The sequence below is a fragment of the Myxine glutinosa genome, chromosome 5 (genome assembly GCF_964187855.1).
Source record: "Myxine glutinosa chromosome 5, kmMyxGlut1.1, whole genome shotgun sequence".
Classification (NCBI taxonomy): domain Eukaryota; kingdom Metazoa; phylum Chordata; class Myxini; order Myxiniformes; family Myxinidae; genus Myxine; species Myxine glutinosa.
Genome location: NC_136265.1, coordinates 111,606,313 through 111,631,585, shown reverse-complemented (window position 1 = coordinate 111,631,585; position 25,273 = coordinate 111,606,313). Strand labels below are relative to the sequence as shown.

General features: G+C 44.1%; 1 protein-coding gene across 18 annotated transcripts in view; it reads left to right on the top strand.

Annotated features, from left to right (window-relative positions):
- Positions 1-15,777, top strand: part of CCDC28A (coiled-coil domain containing 28A) — a 66,096-nt gene extending 50,319 nt beyond the window's left edge. For 3 of the 18 annotated variants that reach the window (XM_068116601.2, XM_068116602.2, XM_068116603.2), the window contains exons 5-6: positions 5,587-5,609; positions 9,397-15,777. In XM_068116601.2, coding sequence (XP_067972702.1) covers positions 5,587-5,609; positions 9,397-9,544 — 171 coding nt within the window. In that variant the 3' untranslated portion in view covers positions 9,545-15,777. Of the gene's footprint in view, positions 1-3,737; positions 3,950-5,494; positions 5,960-6,035; positions 7,322-8,165; positions 9,230-9,392 lie in introns of those variants that run through there. The other 15 variants (XM_068116608.2, XM_078778517.1, XM_078778518.1 and 12 more) reach the window with 10 other exon arrangements.
- The last annotated feature ends 9,496 nt before the right edge of the window (positions 15,778-25,273 follow it).

Below are 25,273 nucleotides of genomic sequence, written 5' to 3'. Positions count from 1 at the left end.
CGCCCTTGACAAGGGGCCGACAGTCAGCCCCTTCGTGGTAACCCCGCCGGAGCACCTGGGCAATGGCGGCTAACCAAGCCGGAGTGAGGACGCACACTCCCCGCGCGCTGTAGTTGTTGTTGTTGTTGTTGTTGTTGTTGTTGTTGTTGTTGTTTCATGAGGAAGATGGGAGGAGGTATGGGGAGGTCCTAAACTCACTACTGGTGCCATACAATCACATTCTGGTGCAACGAAGAGTCAGAATTAATGGAAACGAGTCCTTAACTGACATAGACTAAGAATAACTAGCAAGATGTCCGAAAGTTGTCTACGTGAGATGCGGTGGACCTGGGCACGACATTTAATGGGGGAAAAAGGGAAGGTCGGTTCTACAGAGTGTTGTTTACAGACAATGGGACTAGGGACTAGGGAATGGGGGATTGGGGATAGTTGGGGAGTATTGGGGAAATAGGGGAATATTTACAAGCGGATATGGAGGCCAAATCCCATATCCGCAACAATATTGTCTTGAATTCCTTTGAGTGTAAAACATAATTCCCTTTATCATATAATGTAGTAAGTAGTTTTTCTGTTCGACGAACGAACTTTGTTCGACGAACAAACTTCGACGGGGGAAGCCTCAGGCTGCAAGGCCGAGCACGCGGAGCAAACAGAAAACGATTAATTTATTACGAGTTACAGGAAATTCAAACCAAAACGAACTAGAAACAAACAATAACGCATAGACGATAAAATAACGAGTGGAAATTTGACAAACACACGAATGGAAAAATAACTTGACTTTTGATGCCCGGAGAGAACAAAAGTCGCCAACTCGATCGAGAAACCGGAAGTGGAATCAAATGGAATGGAGGGATGAGGGGAAACAAGGATGGAATGAGTGCCCATAGAGAACAAACGAATGAATTGAAGGAAGAACAAAAGAATGACGCAAATGGGGCACAGGGGAAGCCGAGGGTGGCAGAATTTGAATCTAAATGGGGGGAATTAACAGTGACAGTGGAAGAGTGTGAGACCCAAGCTGATGTGCTTTGGGCACAGGAGGGGGAAAATTTGATTACGGAATGTTTGGAGGTAAGTGGGGAATGTTCAAATGTAAATAGGGGAAGCTCAAATTTAAATAGGGAATGTTTGATGAATGAAGACCTGGAGGGCTATCGGGGCCGAGTGGATGTCACAATGCACCAACAGGGGGCAGAATTTGAATTTTTGCAGCACCAGGGCAGTGGTGCGGAGCAACAGGGGGTAAAGATATTGGAGGTCCGTGTCATGGAACCGGACCGGGTGTGTATAAATGAAGACCTGTTGGGGCCGCAATTGATAGATGATGATAATGTGAATGAATTTGGACCGGAGTGGCTGGACACCTGTGACAATACCATCGAGGAAGAGGTTGCTCAGGTCCAACAGGGTCTGGAGGATGAGGTGAGTCGGCCCGTTGATGAGGTTAAAGTAACCGAGGGGACCCTCACCACAAACCATAGTTGGGTACAAGAGGCTCCAAAACTGGATACCCAGCTGGAGGGGGGAGGGGGCGGGGGGGGGGAGTGTTTTGGCCCCAAGCTGGATTCGGACAGGGGGGAGTTGGGGAGCAGAGCCTTGGAAAAGGCAATCCCCATAGTAAATTTGGAACAGCTGCAAGGAGAGGCCAAAAATCTGGAAAAAGTGGTTGTAACCTGCAGCTGCGGTTGGACACGCGAGGGCGGAAGTTTCAAAATTAAATGTAAATTGAAATGGGAAATTGATTTGGAGCAGCCTTGGAGGGAATTGGTCCCCGGGCTGCGGAATTTAGACCAGGAGAGGTCATTGAAGATGGCCTCGGGGGAAAATGTGCCCCTTTCGAAATTTGGGTATGCCAGCCAGCTGGGGGGGCTGTGCTGGTGAGATTTGGATGTGGGGTCCGGCCATGGGTGTCATGGTATGACCTGGGCCCCAAGGGGGGTCTGGTGGAGTGTGGCGTCCCTTGTCCATCGGGGCCGAGCGGGTGTTTCGGGCCAGCAGGGTCACTGGACCCTGGTGGGGGTTAAGACCTCCAGGGGGTCCGAGGTGATTTCTCACAGGTACCTAGGATGGCGTATTATGAGGACCACTAGGGGGAGGTGTTGTAGGTCGTGCTTTGGTGGTGGCACCACGGACGGCCAACATAAGCCTGATGTGGTTACCGCCCGGGCAAGCGGCCAGACAGCCTCTCCCTGGGATTCTGGGGGCAGCCATCATGTGATGACCTGCCATGCTGTGCTGGTCTATGGACGTGGGTCGATCCGCATGGACAGGTATGTTATGGCCATGAGACAACCATTTGGGCATCTGTGGAACATGATGGTGTGAGAGTGATCTTCCACAAATGTTCCGTTATGATTTGTGGACTCTCGGCTTGGGAAGAGAGCCATGGGATTGATTAATCGGGAATGTGTAACGAGCCGAGCATATGGGCCATGCTCGGCTGGCATGTGTATAGAAAAGCACCCTTCTTTGGTGAGATTCGTGAGTTGTGACAAATAATTGGCATGAGTAATCTGAGGGTTAGATGTAAATTTAAGGGTGAATTTTGTGATGCCATGGTGGACACTGACGGCAGTGGCACCATTATTGATCCAGGCGTGTTAGACCAAAGTGTTGGAGGCTGGGATAACAATTGATTGGTTAGCAGGACACAGCCTTCAACTGGTTATGGGGGCGACTGCGCCGATATTTGGGATGCAGGGTTGTGGCTAAGTAGTTGGGTAGTCGGGAGGTCAACGTGGTGCTATGGGTGTCCGAGGTGTGTGGACCATGTCTTCTGGGATGAGTCTCCTGGGGGAGCATGGTTGTCTACTAGATCTTGGCATGGTCAAGTGTGGGTGGGCACTGGGGGCTGCAGTTGTGTGGACTGGGGGATGTGGGCGGTGCAGGGGATGTGATGAAGATGCCACTCACTGCGACCGTTCCCCCCAGGTCCGAGGTATTGTGGGAATGGTTGTGTTGGCAGCAGGAGCTCACCACATTGGCCAGCTGGGGCTAGTGCAGCCATGTTCCTCGCAGGGGGGGGGGGGGGGGGCAAAGGATGGATGGTGATTCGCACCCTTATGGACACATGGGCCATGTTGGCGTTTCGACTGCTTAGCTTGTCCCGATGACCCTTGCACGGTAGAGGTGCGGAGCTGTCGTAGTCAAATGTAGTAGTGTAGTAAAGATCACCGTTGGAGGCGGATCCACATACTTGCCAGTACAGTGGGATTGAGGGGAAATTTGGAAGAGTTTGATCGGCCCAATGGGATAAATTTGGGATTTTGTGGTGGATGGCACTATTGGACCCGACCAACCTGCAAGTACCTGCACATCGAGGCGAGGTTAGTGCTTTGAGGTGTACTATTCCAGGCTTCAGGACTTGTTTGAGAAATTGGGGACATGTAATTTGGAGTAGGGGGCGGGTGAGACTGATGGCACGGCTGGTGAGGGGATTGGAATGTGTGCCACACAGTGTCCTGTGGGTGGTGTTTGTTTAAGTGTGGAGGTGTTGTGTTTTTGTGTGGTCGAAAGGATGGAAATGAACTGTGAATGAGTGGTGATTAATGTGTTTGGAAATGGTTAAAATGTGAATTGGGGATTTCACTTGAAAGCAATCCATGGCAGAATCTTTTTGGAAACATCTTTTTGGTGACATCTTCTTTGGAAATATATGGTTGAGAATTGAATGGCAGCGGGGGAGGAAATGTTTTCGTGGATTTTGTGGGTGGGGAAGGTGTGTGTGTCCGCAGGTACGGATCAAGCTCTGGAGGAGCGATGACTGCGGCCCCCCTCTGCGGTAATTGCCCCTGGCAGCCAGTGGTGTCTGGAAATTGGGAACCTCGGCGACCCGTGAAGGCTCTGTGAAAGCCTGAGGCGACGGAGCCTGGTGTGGAGACCTCCCCGGTGGGACGAAAGCTTAAGGAGCTGTTTGGCTGCCATGGGGCCAAGGGTTAAAGCGGGGGTGGGGGGGGGGGGGGGGGGTGTGAAGAAGTCGTAAGTCGGGCAACTTGTTTTTGGACTGCGGGCAGCACAGCCTGAAGCACCCCCACCATCTTGCTTGTACGGTACCTCCCCGCTGCCTGGTAGAAACGTACACATGTGTAATGACATCTATGCCATGTTCCGGCAGGGGAGGTGAAATACATGCTTTGATGATTACTGAAATGTGTGTGAATGAATGAATGAATGAATGATCGTTTTAAGGCCATTTTCCCCACTAGAGCAGGGGTTAGCCTTGCGGGCCCCATGACAATCATGGTTCCCTGTTTGAGGCAATGTTTTTATGGCCGGATGCCCTTCGACGCCAACCCTTGGTCATGCTCTTAGGATGCGCAGGGATACGGTTTACCTATTCTAAATCGGGGTACACACCGTGATCATTCATCCCAGCAAGCTGGTACTCAATTTGCCGACCTCGGAAGGATGACAGGCTGAGTCAACCCCCCTGGCGTTAATTCAGCAATCAACCGGGATTCGAACCCAGGATCCTAGGATCCCAAGCCGGCACCCTAACCGCTAAGCCAACACCAGGCTGGTTATGGGATTTGTGGGAGTGATTGGGGGAGAAATCCACCGAGCCATGGCACTCACTTGTAACACCAGGACAGGGCCCACGGAAATTTGGGGCGCATTGGGATGGCTCCGCAGGGAACGTTGGGTATTGTGGCATCCACCGGGGACGTGGTCTGTAGACTGGGGTTGTACAAACGTTTTTGAATTTTGAATTTTTGGTTAAGTTTTGTGGTTGTTAGTTTTTTTGTGTGTTGACATTCTCTTCCTGCCCCAGGAGTTATGAGCAAGGACTTCAAGTTTTGTAAATATTTGAAATGTGAATTGTTGTTTAAGGGCGTAGAACATTAAGGAGAATAGGTAAGTAGCTACGGCTCGCTTCCTACAGCCCTCCTGATTTATTTAATAGGCTAATTAAGTGTGAGTCGGGAAGTGTTAAGACTGGAACGGTAACGCCTGCAATGACCTTGCGGGAGCTACGGTTCCTTGGGGGGGGGGGGGGGGGGGGGGGAGGTGAATGTTACGTTTGTAAGGGGTAGACAATGATTACCTTCGAGCCAGGTAGAGTGTATTGATTAGTGTGCTCCGACTGTCATGAAGAGGAAGAAACCTCGATGTATAATTAGGAAATTTGTGTGGCCCATATGTCGTGGAAGGGCTTGTATCTTCGTTTCCATGAGAGGGGTGGGGTTTGTTAATTAGCGAGGGATTATGGGTAATGAATCCTCCGTATGTAATTGCCTCTAAGCTTTTCCTGTGTTCCTTATGACACCGCACTACAGACCGAGTAAGAAATCGGCCATTAACCACACTAATTAAAAACCAACCGGAAACCAGGCATTGAGGACTATCGCTGATAACACTGACTTAGTGAGCACACAAGCTGGAAGGTAAAATGGATGGATTGTATGTGTATGTCCACCTGCCTTGTGTGTCAACCATTTACAGTATAGTGTAATAAAGGTTGATACCTGCCTCGTGTGTCGACCATTTACAGTTGCATTGTGCAATTTACACTGGATTCTGTGGTGTATAATTTCAACGATACTTCAATCTTCCTCCTCTCACCCTTTCCCCATTTCTCGACAGCTTGAAGATCTCAGCTCCTCCATGTATCCTTGAAATGGAATGTGTGGTGGCTCAGTTGCTTTGGCGTGGACGTGGTTTTTATGTGCATCGTGAAAACTTCACCATCGGCTATGATATAACACCGGCTCTGTGCTATTTACCCTTGTTGTTTCATCCCTTTGTTGTCCATCTATATTGTATCCATCCCCATGTCTTATCCGTGTATACTCGAGTCTGGCGTGTTAAACTTGTGCTTGTGTCTGTCCAGGCCTCAGGTCTCACACAATCTATTTTTTATCCTGGGTGCCATCCTCTCACGGTTTTCTTATCTTGTATTTCTCCCTCTTCTGCGATCTTAAAAAGTGAAAAAATAATTTAATTTTACATGGAAATATTTCCCATGTCATTGTGCTTATTATTCCTTCACTTATTATTTATCCTTCTCATCAATACGACTTCAAATAATTAAGTGCTTTGATTAGAACCTTCAATATCAGTGGTCAGGAGTCTGTTTTTCTTTTTGCTGCCTCTCGTCCAGTCTATCTCCTACTGCTCTGTCCTCGGACCCTCTCCAGCAACTCCAGAATGTCCTTAGAGTAGCCCTGTCCTGGTTAAACTTCCAAATTCCAACCTGTGTGCACACCTCAACTCCTTCATGCCTCGCTTCTCCTGTCTATAGAACAGTAAAACAGAGGACATGCTCTCCCATATTTCCCTCCAGGTATTCAGGTAGGGCTTTACCTCCCTTCCACCCACTGCTCTCTTCTTGTTCAGTTATCCCCTTGCCAGGCAGGCAGCATGGCCTAGAGGTATGCACACTCACCTTCAAACTGTGTAGCCTGGCTTTGAATCTCGACCCAACTACAACCTGTAAATCCAGTGTTTCACAGGCAAGGTGATTCAATAAGTTTGCCGTCCTTCGGATAGACGGATGGATGTTAAACTGGGCATCCCATCTGCCAGCATTATTTGGTGGACATTAAAGATCCCACGGTGTCCTTCGGGAAGAGAAGGCAAGCCATCGCTGGCACCCTGACCAAATTACAAATTGCTGCCCGAACCTGCAGATGGCATTGCATCAGCAGCACAGCCGTCGGAGCCATTGATGCCAAGCCGTGCCATCAGCCATTGATGCCAAGCCATGCCATCAGCCATTGATGCCAAGCCATGCCATCAGCCATTGATGCCAAGCCGTGCCATCAGCCATTGATGCCAAGCCGTGCCATCAGCCATTGATCCCAAGCCGTGCCATCGGCCATTGATGCCAAGCCGTGCCATCAGCCATTGATCCCAAGCCGTGCCATCGGCCATTGATGCCAAGCCGTGCCATCGGCCATTGATGCCAAGCCGTGCCATCGGCCATTGATGCCAAGCCGTGCCATCGGCCATTGATCCCAAGCCGTGCCATCGGCCATTGATGCCAAGCCGTGCCATCGGCCATTGATCCCAAGCCGTGCCATCGGCCATTGATGCCAAGCCGTGCCATCAGCCATTGATGCCAAGCCGTGCCATCGGCCATTGATGCCAAGCCGTGCCTTCGGCCATTGATGCCAAGCCGTGCCATCAGCCATTGATCACAAGCCGTGCCATCAGCCATTGATGCCAAGCCGTGTCATCAGCCATTGATGCCAAGCCGTGCCATCAGCCATTGATGCCAAGCCGTGCCATCAGCCATTGATGCCAAGCCGTGCCATCAGCCATTGATGCTATCCCGCAGCCTTGTTGTATACGGAAGAGAAAGAAGAAGAACAAGAAGATATCCTTACCGGCAGTGCACAATTGTTGTCCCGCTTCCTCAATGTCAGTTTAACCTTGCTCTTGTGGAGCAAAAAAAAGTTTACATTTTTCATATGAAACGGGGTTGTGAGAAGGGATGGAGTAAAGGGGACGAGGGATGTACATAGGATTTGGGAGGAGGGGTTACATTTTTACCACTTTTAATATGTAAGGGTTTAATGCAGATAGCCCGTTATTTAAAGGTCCATCATAAACATGTGAACATCAGATGAAGGCATTTGAAACAATAATCGGAGTCGGATGTACATTTTGTTATCGTTGAACAAGTCCACAAAGTTTGAGGCAATTTTGAATAGAGGCCGCTGACACTGTTCGGCACAGCGGACATGTCTATAGAAAGTCTGCACCCCTTTCAAAATTTCCACCTTTTGTTACTTTGTAACCTGGAAATATAATGCATGAAATCTGATTTTTTTCCCACCTTTATTTACACATCGAAACCCACAACTTCCAAGTGAAAAACAAATTCTACAAATTTCAGAAAATTATTTAAAAATCCAAAACTAGAATATCTTGGTTGGATAAGTGTCCACCCCACAAAGTTAATACCTGGTGGAAGCACATTTGACAGCAATTACAGCTGTGAGTGTGATGGGATAGGTCTCTACCAACTATGCACACCTTGATTGGGCAATATTAGCCTATTCTTCTGCACAAAACTGTTCAAGCTCAGTCAAGTTGCGTGGGGAGCGTTGATTGACAGCAATCTTCAAGTCATGCCGCAGATTCCCGATTGGATTTAGGTCGGGGCTCTGACTGGGACACTCAAGAACATTTATCTTTTTGTTCCTTAACCACCCCAGTGTAGCTTTGGCTGTGTACTTCGGGTCGTTGCAATGCTGAAAGGTGAACTTCCGTCCCAATTTGAGCTTTCTTGCAAAGGGCAGCAAGTTTTCCCTCTACCATTTTTCTGTATTTTGCTCCATCCCTTTTCACTTCTATCCTGACAAGTGCCCCAGTCCCTGCTGATGAGAACCATCCCCATAACATGATGCTGCCATCACCATGCTTCACAGTAGGGATGGTATTCTTTGGGTGATGTGCTGTGGTGGGTTTGCGCCAAATGTAACGTTTTGCATTTAGGCCAAAAAGTTCCATCTTGGTTTTGTCAGACCATAAAACTTTTTGCCACATGGCTTCAGAATCTCCGCAGTGGTTTTTTTTCATACCTCAAACGGGACTCAAGGTGGGATTTTTTGAGTAATGTTTCTCTTGCCACCCTACCATACAGGCCAGACTTGTGGTGTGGTTGGGATATTGTTGTCACATGCACACAGTGACCAGTCTTTGCCATAAATGCCTGTAGCTCTTTCAAAGTTGCCATTGGCCTCTTGATGGTCTCTGTGATCGGTCTCCTTGCTTGGTCATCCAGTTTGGAGGGCGGCCTGATCTAGGCAGGGTCTTGGTGGTACCATGCACCATCCAACACTTAATGATTATCTTGACTGTGCTCCCAGCGATATTCAAAGCCTTTGAAATATTTTTATACCCATCCCCTGATCTGTGCCTTTCCACAACTTTATCCTGGAGATCTTTTGAAAGATCCTTGGTGCTCATGGTTGAGTCTTTGTTGTGAAATGCACTCCCCAGCAGAGGAAACCTACAGGAAGAGCTGATTTTATTCTGAAATAATCAGAATCGCTACAATTTAACACAGGTGGAGGCCATTTAACTTGGTGTATGATTTTGAATGTCATTGGTTACACCTGAGCTAATTTACAATTGCTATTATAAGGCGGGGTTGACACTTATCCAACCAATATATTCTAGTTTTGTATTTTTAATTAATTTTCTGAAGTTTATAGAATTTGTTTCTCACGTGGAAGTTGTGGGTTAAGATGTGTAAATAAAGGTGGAAAAAGTCTGATTTAATGGAATTTAATTCCAGGGTAAAAGGTAACAAAAGGTGAAAAATTGAAAGGGGGTGTAGACTTTCTAAGGGCACTGCATATGCCTTTCGACTGTGGTTGTGAATCGCTTATTTTGTTGTTGACAATGAATCATAATTTCTTAACCTTGCACCTCACCAGACAGAAGCTGCATATCTCAGATGGACAGACCTTTCCTCAAGCAGATAAACAATGACCAAGGGGAAATCGAGCTGATACTACATCATTGTGACGTCAACGTCCGTTTCTCTTTCTTGGCAGTATTAGTCTGTTGTGCTGATTTTTGTTGTTGAAATGGATTAATATCATCAACGTTACATGAGTGGTGCACAGGCTGGGTAATAATTTTGTGACTACTTATTGAGTCGTGGAAGTGGAGTTGAAAGAACAGACCAGTTTGCACCACACGTTGCACAGCAAAGCTAACACCATTTCATCACTATAGACTCGAGGGAAAGTAGAACTACGGTATACAATACAAGGAAATCCAGGAAAAGGAAATTAGACCAGGCCACGCTGCATCCCCAGCCAAACACGAAAGTGTAACACATCCTTAGGCCTGACTAGGCCACGCTGCATCCCCAGCCAAACACGAAAGTGTAACATCCTTCGGCCTAACCAGGCCGTGCTGCATCTCCAGCCAAACACGAAAGTGTTACACATCCTTAGGCCTGACCAGGCCGTGCTGCATCCCCAGCCAAACACGAAAGTGTAACACATCCTTAGGCCTGACTAGGCCATGCTGCATCTCCAGCCAAACATGAAAGTGTAACACATCCTTAGGCCTGACTAGGCCATGCTGCATCTCCAGCCAAACACGAAAGTGTAACACATCCTTAGGCCTGACTAGGCCACGCTGCATCCCCAGCCAAACACGAAAGTGTAACACATCCTTAGGCCTGACCAGGCCGCGCTGCATCCCTTAATCGAACGTTAGTCGGTGCTTGTATTTAATTGTTGTTTAAAACTCACATTCTTTGGGGCCTTCGAGTGGAAACTGCAATCGTTTTGTAATGATTGTGCTGTGAACTTGTGCTTGCCCACATGCTGACCACATCCACTCATTTATTCGTGTGCAGTATGTAGCTGTTTGGTTGCATCATTTCTGGGATTGTGGATGTGCTGCTGATGCAGTGCCCCCTGTAAGTTAGTCCAGCAACTTGTAATTTATTTAGGGTGGTGGCGATGGAAAGACACCATGGGGATCTTTAACATCCACCAGCTAATTCTAGTATACGGATCCCTCCCACCTTAACGTGCCATCTGACGGACTGCATACTCCTTGATGCAACACCATGCCTGCAAAGCACCAGGATGACTGGTGGTTGGGAATAAGATCGACACAATTTTAAGATATCCTGTCATCCCAACTGAAGCACATGACAACCAGCATTAACCTCCATTTGCACTTTCTTCATTACTATATAATAAATACACATAATTTAAAGAAAAGCATAAATGTGGATTTTTTTTAAAATGTCGCACAATTTGCAGGATCCAAAGCTTAAGGCACCAACCTAATTGAACCATTCATTTATGTCTAACCTACTCCATCCCTAACCCCACCATAACCCCAGCCTTCCTGGTATCCATCCAAATGTGGGAGTGCTGTGTGTCCAACCTCAGGGTCCCCCCTTGCACTTGCTGAGCACATGCTTGCGATGAACATGGTGATTGAGTTTGTTTTCAACTTCGTGAGTAGTTGGGAAATGTTGGTTCTAGGACCAATCACTCGACAAACACTCGCTGTTGCTCACTGTTGCTCACTCACGTTCGCTCCCTGCCGACATTTTATTCTAAAACTTACATTTCCCTACTACACACATTGTTGCGACTCATACACGACCTTAAGAAAGTATTCACATCCCTTGACTTTTTCACATTTTGTTGCTTCAACCTGAATTTAAAATGGATTCAATTGAGATTTTTGTCACTGATCCACACATAATAAATACCCATAATGTCAAAGTAGAATTCTTTAAAAAAAAGAAACGTTTACAAAATAATTAAAAATGAAAAGCTGAAATATCTTGATTTAAAAAGTATTCAACACTTTTGCTATGACACTCCAAATTGAGCTCAGGTGCATCCAATTTCCTTTGATCATCCATGAGATATCTCTACAAATTGATTGGAGTCCACCTGTGTCCAATTCAATTGATTGGACCTGATTTACAAAGAAACACACCTTTCTATATAAGGTCACACAGTGGACAGTGCATGTCAGAGCAGAAACTCTACCAGGAAGTACAAGGTACTGTCCGTAGGTAGTCAAATAATGGGCCGAAATTGGGATCCCACACACCAGACTCAACAACAGGACACAGGAATGAATTACCAAAAGAAAAACGTTCGTTATGTAATTGTGAAGGTGGTGCGTCCTTATCTGTCCTGTCGTCTTGCGTCTCCAAGCTCCGCTGCACCCACGAGGTCCCTCGCTCCAGCACCACGAAGGCCCGAGCCAACGCCCACTCCAGGCTCCTCGTCGACCGCCCATGAGGTCCGTGCACCACTCTAAGCACCAAAAGCACCGCTCCAAGCACCACGCAGATTGCGAGCCAAGATCACCAGGACCTCTCAATACCAAGAAGAAAAGCGCAGAGAGCATAAGACAGCCAGGGAGGGACGTGCGCAAGAGGCAGCGAAGAACCCAAAAGCTAGAACTCGAGCCAGAGAGTTGGACGTGTAAGATGGCCAGAGGGACGTGCTGCGCAAGAGAGAACCCGATGTGCAAGAGGGCGAGAGGAACGTGCTGCGCAAGAGAGAACTGGATGTGCAAGAGGGCCAGAGGGACGTGCTGCGCAAGAGAGAACTCGATGTGCAAGACCCCAAAAACTAGCACTCGATCTCGAGCGAACTGCTGAAATGTCCAGCGCGTCCCTTTTTTAACCTCCCCGGTGATGTCAATCTTGGCGCGCCACCCAATCATTGCCCTCCACCGCATCACACGTTCCCTGTGGCGTGGTCATAGCTCATGCTACTCGATCTGGCTAGGCCTGCCGGAGGTGTAGCTGGCTGCGGCCTATGCGGCGGTGCCCCGAACTGGCCTGGAAAGTTCAGCATGTTCTCTTCCGAAGTCCTTGTCAGGGAAGGGAATTATTTAATGTTGTACTAAGGGCCTGTCTAAGTGTCTATATGGGTATGTATTGCCATAAGGGACAAAGGTTTGATTACCAGATGTGACACACAGGGGTTTATTTTAATCCCTACACTATCTAACACTCGAACATCCTGGTATGTTCACAGGTATACATCTTAACCCGACAAACCGGACTAATATAGAACGTATTACAAGGTAGATTCCCTATCGTGACAGACGAAGCATGTTACCTATTCAGATCTACCTGACTAGATATTGCTCTACCCTACCGACATAACAATATTTATGTGGTTCATTTTTAATTAATTTGTAAAAGTTTAGTTTTTCAAAAAATTCCACTTTGACATTATGGGGTATTATGTGTAGATCAGCGACAAAAATCTCGATTGAATCCATTTTAAATTCAGGCTGTAACAACAAAATGTGAAAAAGTTAAAGGGAGTGAATACTTTCTGAAGGCAGAGAGAGGAGGTGGGGGAGGGGGCAGGGAAGGGGTGAGAGAGAGAGACAGAGACAGAAAGACAGACTTTTCAGGTCCTTTCATTACAAAATTATGAAAGTGTGTATGTACAATTTACAAAACAAAAATCCCAACAACACAGGTGAGAATATGAAAGTGAGGAAACAATGAGAGTATAACAATCAGTTCATATTTACAAAAACATAAATTAAAGCAATACCTGTACTACGAAAATATATAAAGACTTGATTATGTCAGAAAAATATATTACCAACTAATTTTGGTGAACTTCACACACATTTTCCAAACACCATTTTTCCACAAACACATCAAGTTCAGCCATGGTCTTGGAAAAATTAAATTCAAGTTTTACCCTTGCAGAAACAAGTGCAGTGAAAAACGTCATGACGTTGCATTGGTGAAGCGTTTTACCGTTACGCTTCTCCTTTCTCGACAAGTATGTAGCAGGTTTTGCTGTTGCTACAAAAAACACAACAGTTCATATTTTTTGTTTTGTGTACATTTCATTTTGAACCCAAAAGTAAATCTGAAATTCATTTTGTGTGACACGAAGTTCAACCAGTTAAATAATGCAAAAAGTCTTTCACAGCCAATGAAAAAATGAAATACATACTCATTTACAGAGAAAAAGGGGCAGCATGCAGATATTAGGGCAAAATTCCTCACATATGCATTGCATGGGATGATCCAGTGGGCAATGCGCCACTGGAGATCCCCTCTTCTTTTGGCGATTTGTTTACAATACATCGATTCCCATACAGGTTCAGTGGGGGGGCCCTGCAGGGAGTAGTCTCTTCCAGCTCATAAAAGTCTCTTCCAGTCAGAGGTTCTAGCAAAGGTTCTCAAGGCTTTAACAAGAGCATCAATATCTTGGTTGTTTCTGATTATGATGCACACATCATCTGCATACGCTGATATAGTCAATGGTGGACTCCTTGGGAAACACGTCAGGCCAAAGATATTCTCCCTGAGCGTACAAAGTAATGGTTCCATTGCGAATGCAAAAGCAATCCTGAGACTGGGCAACCCAGCCGTACCCCTCTCTGAACCTGTATGGGGGAAACGAGTTCATTGTTTACCTTAGTTACACTAGAGATGTCAGTGTACAATAGAGATATGAAGGCTCTGAAATTAACCCACAGCCACATGTTTCCAGAACACGCCACAGAAAAACATGATCAATACTGTCAAAGGCTTTTTGAAGGTCTAGAAACATTATTCCAAAATCATTTTGATCGTGGTGAGTGCCCATTAAATCCCGAACTAAAAAAATGTCATAAATGGATTGACTGGGGATGCAGAAAGTCTGATCGGGTAGGACCAGGTCACCAATGACTTTCTTCAGACGATTTGCCATCGCTTTTGGAAACAGTTTGTGGTCGGTGCACAATACCGAAACTGGTCTGCAATTCTCCATCTACCGGAGATCTCCTGACTTTGGGAGGAGACTCACCACTGCTCTCCTTGGACTTAATGGCATTGCACCAGTTCGCAGGGATTCCTGGATTACATTTAAGAGTTCTGGACCTAAAAGGTCCCAAAATTCCAAGTAAAACTCAGCTGGTAGGCCATCAATTCCTGGAGGTTTTCCAGATTCCATTTCAACCAGAGCACCTTCTAATTCAGGAAGGGTTAACGGCACATCCAGCTCCAGCCGTTGAGTCTCAGTCAGGGATGGGTTGATGGGAGGTAAAGAGTTTCGTCTTGTCCTCACAAACATCTCTTTTTGCAAACAGTTCTGAATAGTACTTTCTAATGGTATTTTTAACCCCATCAGAATTTGCAATTTCATTTTCACTGGGGTCCATACGGTAACTGATAGGATAAGCCGAGCTGGCTTCGTTTCGGATTCGAGGTGAAAAACTAGGGCGATCTGATACTTTAATATTTTTTATTCTTAATCTAACTAATAATCCTGCAGTTTTCTCCTGCAATAGTTCTCTAAGTTGGGTCATTCTTTCAAGGAGTAACTTATCGTTTGCTTCATTCTCTTGTTTCGCCAGTTTGTTCTCCAGTTTTAGAATTTCAGTTTCTAACCGAGCCAATGTGACTCGGCTTTCATGAGTGACGTATGAATTAAACTGTTGACAAAACAGCCTTATATGGGTTTTCATATTGTCCCACCACAGGTTAATGGAAGCAAAACGGGGCTTTTTTTCAAGTACTGCTATCCATAGATTGCGAAAGGCTTCCTTAAAAAAGGCATCATCCAAACCCCTAGTGTTAAATTTCCAATAGGCACTTGTATGCTTAAACTGAGGAAAGGATAGGCCCATAGTGACCATGTGGTGGTCGGAGAAGATAGACGGGACAATATTTGAGAAGGTTATCATATTCCTATAACGTGGGGTGATGTACCATCTGTCAAGCCTCGCTAAGGACACTTGACCATTGGAACATCGACACCATGTGTACTATTGGTCATTTGGGTGTATCAAGCGCCTCTAAAGGTGGTTTTTAAGCGCCATACATCAAGAAAACCCACGACGGAAAGGAAATGGGAGAGGTCACCATGGGCTTCGGGATGTGGTTCTGGTGAGTTCCTGTCCAATTTGGGCTCAAACGTGCAATTAAAATCACCCCCCATGCATATGCACTGATTGAGGTTAAACAATTTTAATTGGTTTACCACTCCAGTAAAGAAAGTTTTACGGTCAGTACTTTCACTTGGTGCATCTACGTTAAAAACAATAAATTTTAGGTTATTGATCACTAGTTCCAGGGAAGCAAACCGGCCCTTTATCACCCCTGAAAGAGGCAAGAGTCAGGTACAAGTCCTGGTTTTAACAAGAACCCAACTCCAGCAGATACAGACGACATGTTACTGAAGAAGCATTTACCTTTAAAATGCTGCTCCAGTCATGTTCAACCTTCTCAATGATATGAGTTTCCTGCAGTAAGATCGCATCAACTTGTTTCTGTTTGAATAAACTATTTACTTGGATCTGGCGGATGTTATTCGCCCCACCACCATTTATATTAAGAGTTGCCAGAGTGAGTGTTTTCACATTTGTTAATGAATTTTGACACGCTGAGAAAACTCAAACTTTGCCTTTGTTATTTTCTTTAGTCGATGAAACTGTGATTTTGTTTGGTTTAGTTCCTCAGATTTTTTTAGGACCAGTTTTGCAGCCTCAATAAAGGAAGCCAAGTCGGGGAAATGATCAAAAATGACAACATTCCGTTGTCTGTTCGTTTTATTGAGAAACGAGAGAACAAGATGAGGAGGGACTTGGGGCTGATCTACCATTGATTGTGCTACAACCGTCACATCCACCTCCTCGTCTGATTCCGATAAGTCAGACATTGCCCCAAAGGGGTCTGGGTCAATACCCTCAGCCATTCCTGTTTTATGAACAAGTCTGCCAGGGTCTGGGGGTCCCCAGAGTGTTCGGTTTGGGAAACATCGGCAGCCTGACTATGACTTTCCTCAAATGGAGTCAAATCTTTGTTTCCAATACCCTCAGCCATTCCTGTTTTATGAACAAGTCTGCCAGGGTCTGGGGGGTCCCCAGAGTGTTCGGTTTGGCAAACATCGGCAGACTGACTACGACTTTCCTCAAATGGAGTCAAATCTTTGTTTCCAATACCCTCAGCCATTCCTGTTTTATGAACATGTCTGCCAGGGTCTGGGGGTCCCCAGAGTGTTCGGTTTGGGAAACATCGGCAGACTGACTATGACTCCTCAAATGGAGTCAAATCTTTGTTTCCAATACCCTCAGCCATTCCTGTTTTATGAACAAGCATGGCAGCGTCTGGGGGTCCCCAGAGTGTTCGGTTTGGGAAACATCGGCAGACTGACTACGACTTTCCTCAAATGGAGTCAAATCTTTGTTTCCACACTCCTGTGGATTTGTGATTTCACCCTCATTTGTTAAAAGCGCATAATGATGTTGGACCATAGTTTGATCACCTTCATGTGGTCGGATCGATGATGTATCATTCACCGACTCGCTATCAGCCATATTTACCTCCTCACCCTCGTCCGTGCGGGTAAAGGAAGCACCTTGTACAATTTGATTCCCGTTACACTTCTCCAGGTGTTCCGTTGCATTTATTTGGTCCACGTTTTGCACTGAGATTTCAGGAGTATCCTGAAGAGTTTCTGCACCGAAGGTCTGCACATCGAGCACACCCTTTTTAACAGCACCTGGTGTTAACGACTCATCAGGTGCTCTTCGTTTACTCGTCACCAATTTAGACTCAGTATCCATAGCAACGCTTCGCCAAGGAGGAACAAGGCCCCAAAAAAATATTATCTCATCACCCTCACGCGCATCACTTTTGGTAGAATTCCGACTTTTTTTTTTTTCAATCGTTTTTTCGGTCTTTTTCGATTTCTTTCGCGCTCCGGAAGTCATCGGATCGATAGTTTTCATTTTTTTCTCCAATAGGTGAGGGCGAGACTACCGGAAGTAAGCTGTAACACGTGCCCTTTTGTGGTTTGTTTTAAACGTATCTAATCACGTGACTGTTGTCGCGAAGGGTGCGCTAACCGGAAGTTACGTAGTTCCGCGGGCGACTGGTTTTTATGTTAATTAATGTTATGTATTCGACCTTGACCGTCAACGCGCCAGCAAACAACACCGGGTGATATTTGGCTTTGGGTAAAAAACAAACAAAAAAAACCTCCCTCCCTCATCAGTCATCACTTCTCCAGCCGAGACAGGGATCAGGGATGGGGTGATGAGATAGATGAGGGATGGGGTGATGAGATGGTGCTTTTGTATGGGGCCAAATATTGGTGATGGGGTGATGAGGTGGTGCTTTTGTATGGGGCCAAATATTGGTGATGGGGTGATGAGGTGGTGCTTTTGTATGGGGCCAAATATTGGCGATTGGGTGATGGGGTGATGAGGTGGTGCTTTTGTATGGGGCCAAATATTGGCGATTGAGCTGCTGGTTTCACCCTCATTGGGAACAATAAGCCGTGGATTAACGTTTCCCTCCTCCTCATTGGGAATGTTAGTTTGTGGAGTAACGGTAACCTCCTCATTGGGAATGTTAGTTTGTGGAGTAACGGTAACCTCCTCCTCATTGGGAATGTTAGTTTGTGGAGTAACGGTAACCTCCTCCTCATTGGGAATGTTAGTTTGTGGAGTAACGGTAACCTCCTCCTCATTGGAAACAATAAGCCGTGGATTAACGTTTCCCTCCTCGTTGGGAATGTTAGTTTGTGGAGTAACGGTAACCTCCTCATTGGGAATGTTAGTTTGTGGAGTAACGGTAACCTCCTCCTCATTGGGAATGTTAGTTTGTGGATTAACGTTTCCCTCCTCCTCATTGGGAATGTTAGTTTGTGGAGTAACGGTAACCTCCTCATTGGGAATGTTAGTTTGTGGAGTAACGGTAACCTCCTCCTCATTGGGAATGTTAGTTTGTGGAGTAACGGTAACCTCCTCCTCATTGGGAATGTTAGTTTGTGGAGTAACGGTAACCTCCTCCTCATTGGAAACAATAAGCCGTGGATTAACGTTTCCCTCCTCGTTGGGAATGTTAGTTTGTGGAGTAACGGTAACCTCCTCCTCATTGGCAATGTTAGTTTGTGGAGTAACGGTAACCTCCTCCTCATTGGGAATGTTAGTTTGTGGAGTAACGGTAATGTGGAAGTGTAACTCAGTGTAACTTATTGATTGGCACTGGTAACTCATTGATTAAAGACTGGTAACGATTTCGTAAATGGATGCCAAGAATGTGCACGAACATGGTAATCTCTTGTCCACCTGGTCACAGCCCCAGGCTGGAGCACCCCCCTATCGTTTGGTAAACGGAACTCGCAGCAGGAGGGGAGCGAGCTGATGCCAGGACTCGGTGCATGCATGACCTCGGGGCATTAGCGGAGAAAGGATTAGCGCGACAAGACCAATAAAAACCAGAGCAAACGATGAGTCAAGAGACTTGTGACCAGAAGCTCTGACCTACGGAACGGAACGGAACCCTATGAACAGCGCTGAGAGAGAGGACTCATACTCAGAACCTCTGCCCGACGGGAATGGCGGAGGAACATCGGCCGAACAAGAAGGACCATGCAAATAGAGTTAACCTGGTCTATTGAGTTAAACGGTAGTTATTTGGTATTGGAATGAAAGTGAACAACCAGTTAATAAAGTCATGAATATTTGTAAAACCTGTGTCCGGTCATTGGAGTCGTGAGTCTCCCCAACCATTTCCACTACAATCTGGAGGCACCGCTGGGATTTCGAGTGGACGTCGCCAAGGTAAGCATGGCGTCTTGGGGATCTGTCCATTATGAAATATGAATTCTGAAGATGGTAGGATTTGGTGTGTGGGACTTGTGATTGTCCATAGGTAATCCAAGGATGGAACATTGACAAACGGTTTTATCTATTATTCGTTTTTTTTTTCTCTAGCGATCTGTAAATACGGGTTTTTTCGCTGTGTAAATAAATGCGCCAGTTCGTCTGACACGCGTCACTGAGAAACGCGCGTCTGTAGGCTTGCCTGCAGTTGGGACCGTGTGTTGGCAAGGAGGCGTACGTAACGATTATCCGAGGAGTGTAACAATTTTTGTAAAATATGTATTTTTGCGCTGTCTAAGTAAAATGTGCCAGTTCTGACATGATAATTAAAAAACCCTACGGAGCACGGCGAACGGACCGACCCATGAAGTGCACCATGGGGGCGATCTGTTTTCCGAGGTCTGTAGGGCACGTACATTCGTACACTAGGGCGCGTACACCTGTTTGCACACGCACATTTGCTTAGCACTTGTAAACGTACCCCTGAGCTGCCCGCTCAGGGTGTGCGATTAAGGCAGCAAGATATGGGATTGTAATGGGATTTTAATGGGATCGGATTTTTATATATATATATTGAGGTAATATTGAGTTATGGAATTAATTGCTTTCAACAATGCAAAGGGTGACAAGATATGGGATTTTAATGGGATCGGATTATATATATATATATTGAGGTAATATTGAGTTATGGAATTAATTGCTTTCAACAATGCAAAGGGTGACAAGATATGGGATTTTAATGGGATTTTAATGGGATCGGATTTTTATATATATATATTGAGGTAATATTGAGTTATGGAATTAATTGCTTTCAACAATGCAAAGGGTGACAAGATATGGGATTTTAATGGGATCGGATTTTTATATATATAAATTGAGGTAATATTGAGTTATGGAATTAATTGCTTTCAACAATGCAAAGGGTGACAAGATATGGGATTTTAATGGGATCGGATTTTTATATATATATATATTGAGGTAATATTGAGTTATGGAATTAATTGCTTTCAACAATGCAAAGGGTGACAAGATATGGGATTTTAATGGGATCGGATTTATATATATATAAATTGAGGTAATATTGAGTTATGGAATTAATTGCTTTCAACAATGCAAAGGGTGACAAGATATGGGATTTTAATGGGATCGGATTTTTATATATATATATTGAGGTAATATTGAGTTATGGAATTAATTGCTTTCAACAATGCAAAGGGTGACAAGATATGGGATTTTAATGGGATTTTAATGGGATCGGATTTTTATATATATATATTGAGGTAATATTAAGTTATGGAATTAATTGCTTTCAACAATGCAAAGGGTGACAAGATATGGGATTTTAATGGGATCGGATTTTTATATATATATATTGAGGTAATATTGAGTTATGGAATTAATTGCTTTCAACAATGCAAAGGGTGACAAGATATGGGATTTTAATGGGATTTTAATGGGATCGGATTTTTATATATATAAATTGAGGTAATATTGAGTTATGGAATTAATTGCTTTCAACAATGCAAAGGGTGACAAGATATGGGATTTTAATGGGATCGGATTTTTATATATATATATTGAGGTAATATTGAGTTATGGAATTAATTGCTTTCAACAATGCAAAGGGTGACAAGATATGGGATTTTAATGGGATTTTAATGGGATCGGATTTTTATATATATATATTGAGGTAATATTGAGTTATGGAATCAATTGCTTTCAACAATGCAAAGGGTGACAAGATATGGGATTTTAATGGGATCGGATTTTTATATATATATATTGAGGTAATATTGAGTTATGGAATTAATTGCTTTCAACAATGCAAAGGGTGACAAGATATGGGATTTTAATGGGATCGGATTTTTATCTATCTATAATTCCAGTAATCTCTGTACGTCTGTACGTTTGTACGTCTGTACGTTTGTTTGTCTGTGACCGCTGTTTCTCGACAACCACGGGTCCGATATACTTTTAACTTGCCAGGTATATTGCTGGGGACCCGAGGATGTGCCTTTTCAAGGTTTCATATTAATCGGACAATTACTTACCGAGCTATGTCCAAAAAACGATTCAACCAATCAGAGAGCAGCGAACGATCGCGTGTGCCGAACGTGGAGGACACACTCTGCCTCGGATGGCACATTTGACAGCGTATTCATTTATTTCACGTTTGCAAACTATGTTGGCGTTAAACTATGTTTTAAAACTAATAAAACCGAATTTGCGATTCATTCGCTTTCCTGCGCGTTTGTGCACGCGATGGCGATTTCTTTACCAAACTCCGGAAGCCGTTCGCTTTGGACCAAACCATTGCATGTAAATAGAGGGGGGGGATTGTCACCGTACTCGCAAGCCGTTCGCTTTGGACCAAACCATTTCATGTAAATAGAGGGGGGGGATATAATTTTAGATATAGATATAGTACGGGCAATGCCCTAGTATATATAAATTGAGGTAATATTGAGTTATGGAATTAATTGCTTTCAACAATGCAAAGGGTGACAAGATATGGGATTTTAATGGGATTTTAATGGGATTTTAATGGGATAAATATAGAAGATGTTTGTTTTTGTCAAGAGAAAGTGACAATTGGCGGAGAAGTCACAGAGGCCGGGTTTTGGGCCTTTGACAGCAGAGAAATTGAGTTTTGACAGCAAAAGACTTCCAAATAATGGTTGTGGCAAACAGTGACTTCTGGGATGACAGGGGTGTGGGGTATTTGGCATCGCCAGACTAGCTTATTGGTTTAGGAATGTTAAGAGGTCATTGCAATGTGATAATTACTTGTGATCATTTGTTGTTGCAACGTTTTGGGAACATTCAAATGTTGGGTTTTGCTAACGTTTCCACAACGTCGCTACAACGTTTCACTTTCGTTGTTGCAACGTTTTGCTCCAACGTTTTGGGAACATTCAAATGTTGTGTTTTGCTGACGTTTCCACAACGTCGCTACAACGTTTCACTTTCGTTGTTGCAACGTTTTGCTCCAACGTTTTGGGGACACTCAAATGTTAAATAAACCGGATAAGAATTCACGAGTTATTTAATTATGAGCGATTATAGAAGTACTTATTTAATTAATTACATTTCTTATTAAATTACAGTAATTACATTACAGTAATTACCTGAGGTAATTACAGTAATTACAGTTCCGGTAATTACAGTAATTACAGTAATCATTACAGTAATTGCAGTAATCTTATTACAGTAATTACATTACATTAACTCAGGCACCTTTTGAGTAAGGAAGCTGATATTTGGACATGACACTGACCAAGTGATGTGGCTGTCAAGGAAAATTTTGATTTATTGATTAATCATTTAATAAATTAACTCGTTGATTTATAAATGACTTATTTAATTAAAAGTCCTCAGAAATACATCTTCGGATGAAATACTTGCAGATTGGTTATGCTATGAGCCAATTGATTAAGGAAAATATTTTGTGATGGCCATATTGGCAATTTCGTGGCCATATTCGTGGCAACTCAGTTAGTGCCACTGCACCTTTAAAATGCATCCCTGCGTTCATTTTTTCGATCGATTGAGTTGAAATTTTGAACAATCGGATCTGGACTGTCGTTGTTAACGACTTTAGCACGCACTCGTCCAATCAGGATGGAGCGGTATGGTCCCCGGATCATCACTGCCCGCAGTGTTAATTAGTTTTACTTTTTCTCTTGGTCATATAATTTTGAAGACATGCATGTCATGATAGAGGAAATGTTTGTTCTGTTGAACGGAATAAATGTTGTTTATTTGTGTGGGTGTGTATTTCTTGTGTATTTTGGATATATTTTCACGACTAATTCCAGTTAACATCCTGCAAAATTTGCTCGTTTGCTGGCCGAGTCGAAATTGCGTTGAGTTTCTATGGCATGCGCCATTAAAAGCGCTGTGTAATGGTTGAGCTCCCTTTATTTCGTTTTGGTCATGCGGATGAGCAAACAAAGTGACAAATGCTGCGGCTGGAGCAGTAGAAGTGATGTTTTTTAATGGAAACGATGTAATGAGTAATTAAAAGTGGGAGGGGGCAACACCACGCATACCTCTTTTAAGGTGTGTATAAACCCTGGAATAAACGTGGGAGGGGGCAACACCACGCATACCTCTTTTAAGGTGTGTATAAACCCTGGAATATTTCAGCAATCAATACAATGCTGAAACTATGTAAGTTAAGTTAATGAGTAACTTAATGAGTAATTTAATAAGTAATTTAATGAGTAATTTAATGAGTAATTTAATGAGTAATTTAATAAGTAATTTAATAAGTAATTTAATGAGGAATTTAATGAGGAATTAAAAGTGGGAGGGGGCAACACCACGCATACCTCTTTTAAGGTGTGTATAAACCCTGGAATAAACGTGGGAGGGGGCAACACCACGCATACCTCTTTTAAGGTGTGTATAAACCCTGGAATATTTCAGCAATCAATATGATGCTGAAATGATGTAATTTACTGTGTAAGAGGGTCGACCTTGGGTTTGTTTGGGTTTGTTGTTTATTTTTGTGGGTGTGTATTTTTTGTGTATTTTGGATATATTTTCACGACTAATTCCAGTTAACATCCTGCAAAATTTGCTCGTTTTCTGGCCGAGTCGAAATTGCGTTGAGGTCCTATGGCATGCGCCATTAAAAGCGCTGTGTAATGGTTGAGCTCCCTTTATTTCGTTTTGGTCATGCGGATGAGCAGACAAAATGACGAATGCTGCGGCTGGAGCAGTGGAAGCGATTTTTGAATTGTTCAATGATTATTCGATATTGTTATGACTTATTGTCAATAGGTATACTAAGTGGCCATGAGGTAGCCTGTTGCTATGTACAGTTTTATTATCTTGCCAAAACGAAGTTTTTGCAAGATGTATCAGTCAGCTTGTATGTTTGTTTGTTTGTTTTTTTGTTTTTTTGTTTTTTTGTTTGTGGTTAATCATTTTTTTTTCACGTTTAGATCACTCTGTAGACCACAGTTATTATTGGAAACTCCTGTAACTTCGCATATCAGAGTCCTATAGAGATACCCTTCAGCACACAAAATTTTGAAGGTCAAGGTCAAAGGTCAAGGTCACTTTGCGGTCAATCATGGAGGTCAACGAAACCCTTATTTTTTGAGTAACTTTGATCGGATCGTCTCCAAACTTCATGGGAATCTAGTATATGGTCCGGCGCTCAGCTGATTAGTTTTTGGTGGCGATCGGCCTTGACCTTCATGGTTAGCGCTGGAGGTCGAAAATTATTGACCCCAAGGTCAAATTACGAAACCCTTATTTTTTGAGTAACTTTGATCTTATGATCTCCAAACTTGGTGGGTATATAGGGTGTGGTATGGCGCTCAGTTGATTAGTTTTTGGTGTCGATCGGCCTTGACCTTCAAGGTCATTTTGAAGGTCATTCAATTTTGACCAAAAGGTAAAATTTTCAAGTTTCAGTTACCATATCGAGTAGTACCTCAAATTGAAGCCCTTGTTGAGTGCTTTCCAAACATATAACTAGTTTGACAATGTGACGTCATTTGACGGCGTTATGACGAAAAAACTGCACTTTTCATGTATATTGTATTGCTTTAGTTCGCATTGTTTAGGTCACTCTGTAGAGCACAGTTCCCTTTGGAAACTCTTGTAAGTTCGCATATCAGAGTCTTTTAGAGATACCCTTTAGCACACAAAATTATGAAGGTCAAGGTCAAAGGTCAAGGTCACTTTGCGGCCAATCATGGAGGTCGACGAAACACTAATTTTTTGAGTAACTTTGATCGGATCGTCTCCAAACTTCATGGGAATCTAGTATATGGTCCGGCGCTCAGCTGATTAGTTTTTGGTGGCGATCGGCCTTGACCTTCATGGTTAGCGCTGGAGGTCGAAAATTATTGACCCCAAGGTCAAATTTTGAAATCGTAGGTACCATATCGAGTAATACCTCATATGAATGCCCTTGATGAGTGCTTCCCAGATCTGTAAACAGTTTGACGCTTTGACGTCATTTGATGACGTCATGACGAAAAAACGGAATTTTCATGAAAAAATTATTTCCTCAGTTCTCATCAAAATCTTTCAATATTTCATGTGCGTTGGTCATGAAGACATACTATTCACCATACGAAATTATTAAGGTCAAGGTCAAATGGCAAGATACGGTTCACCCTGTGGGTGACATATGTTCATTCTAGTGTTGATTATACCA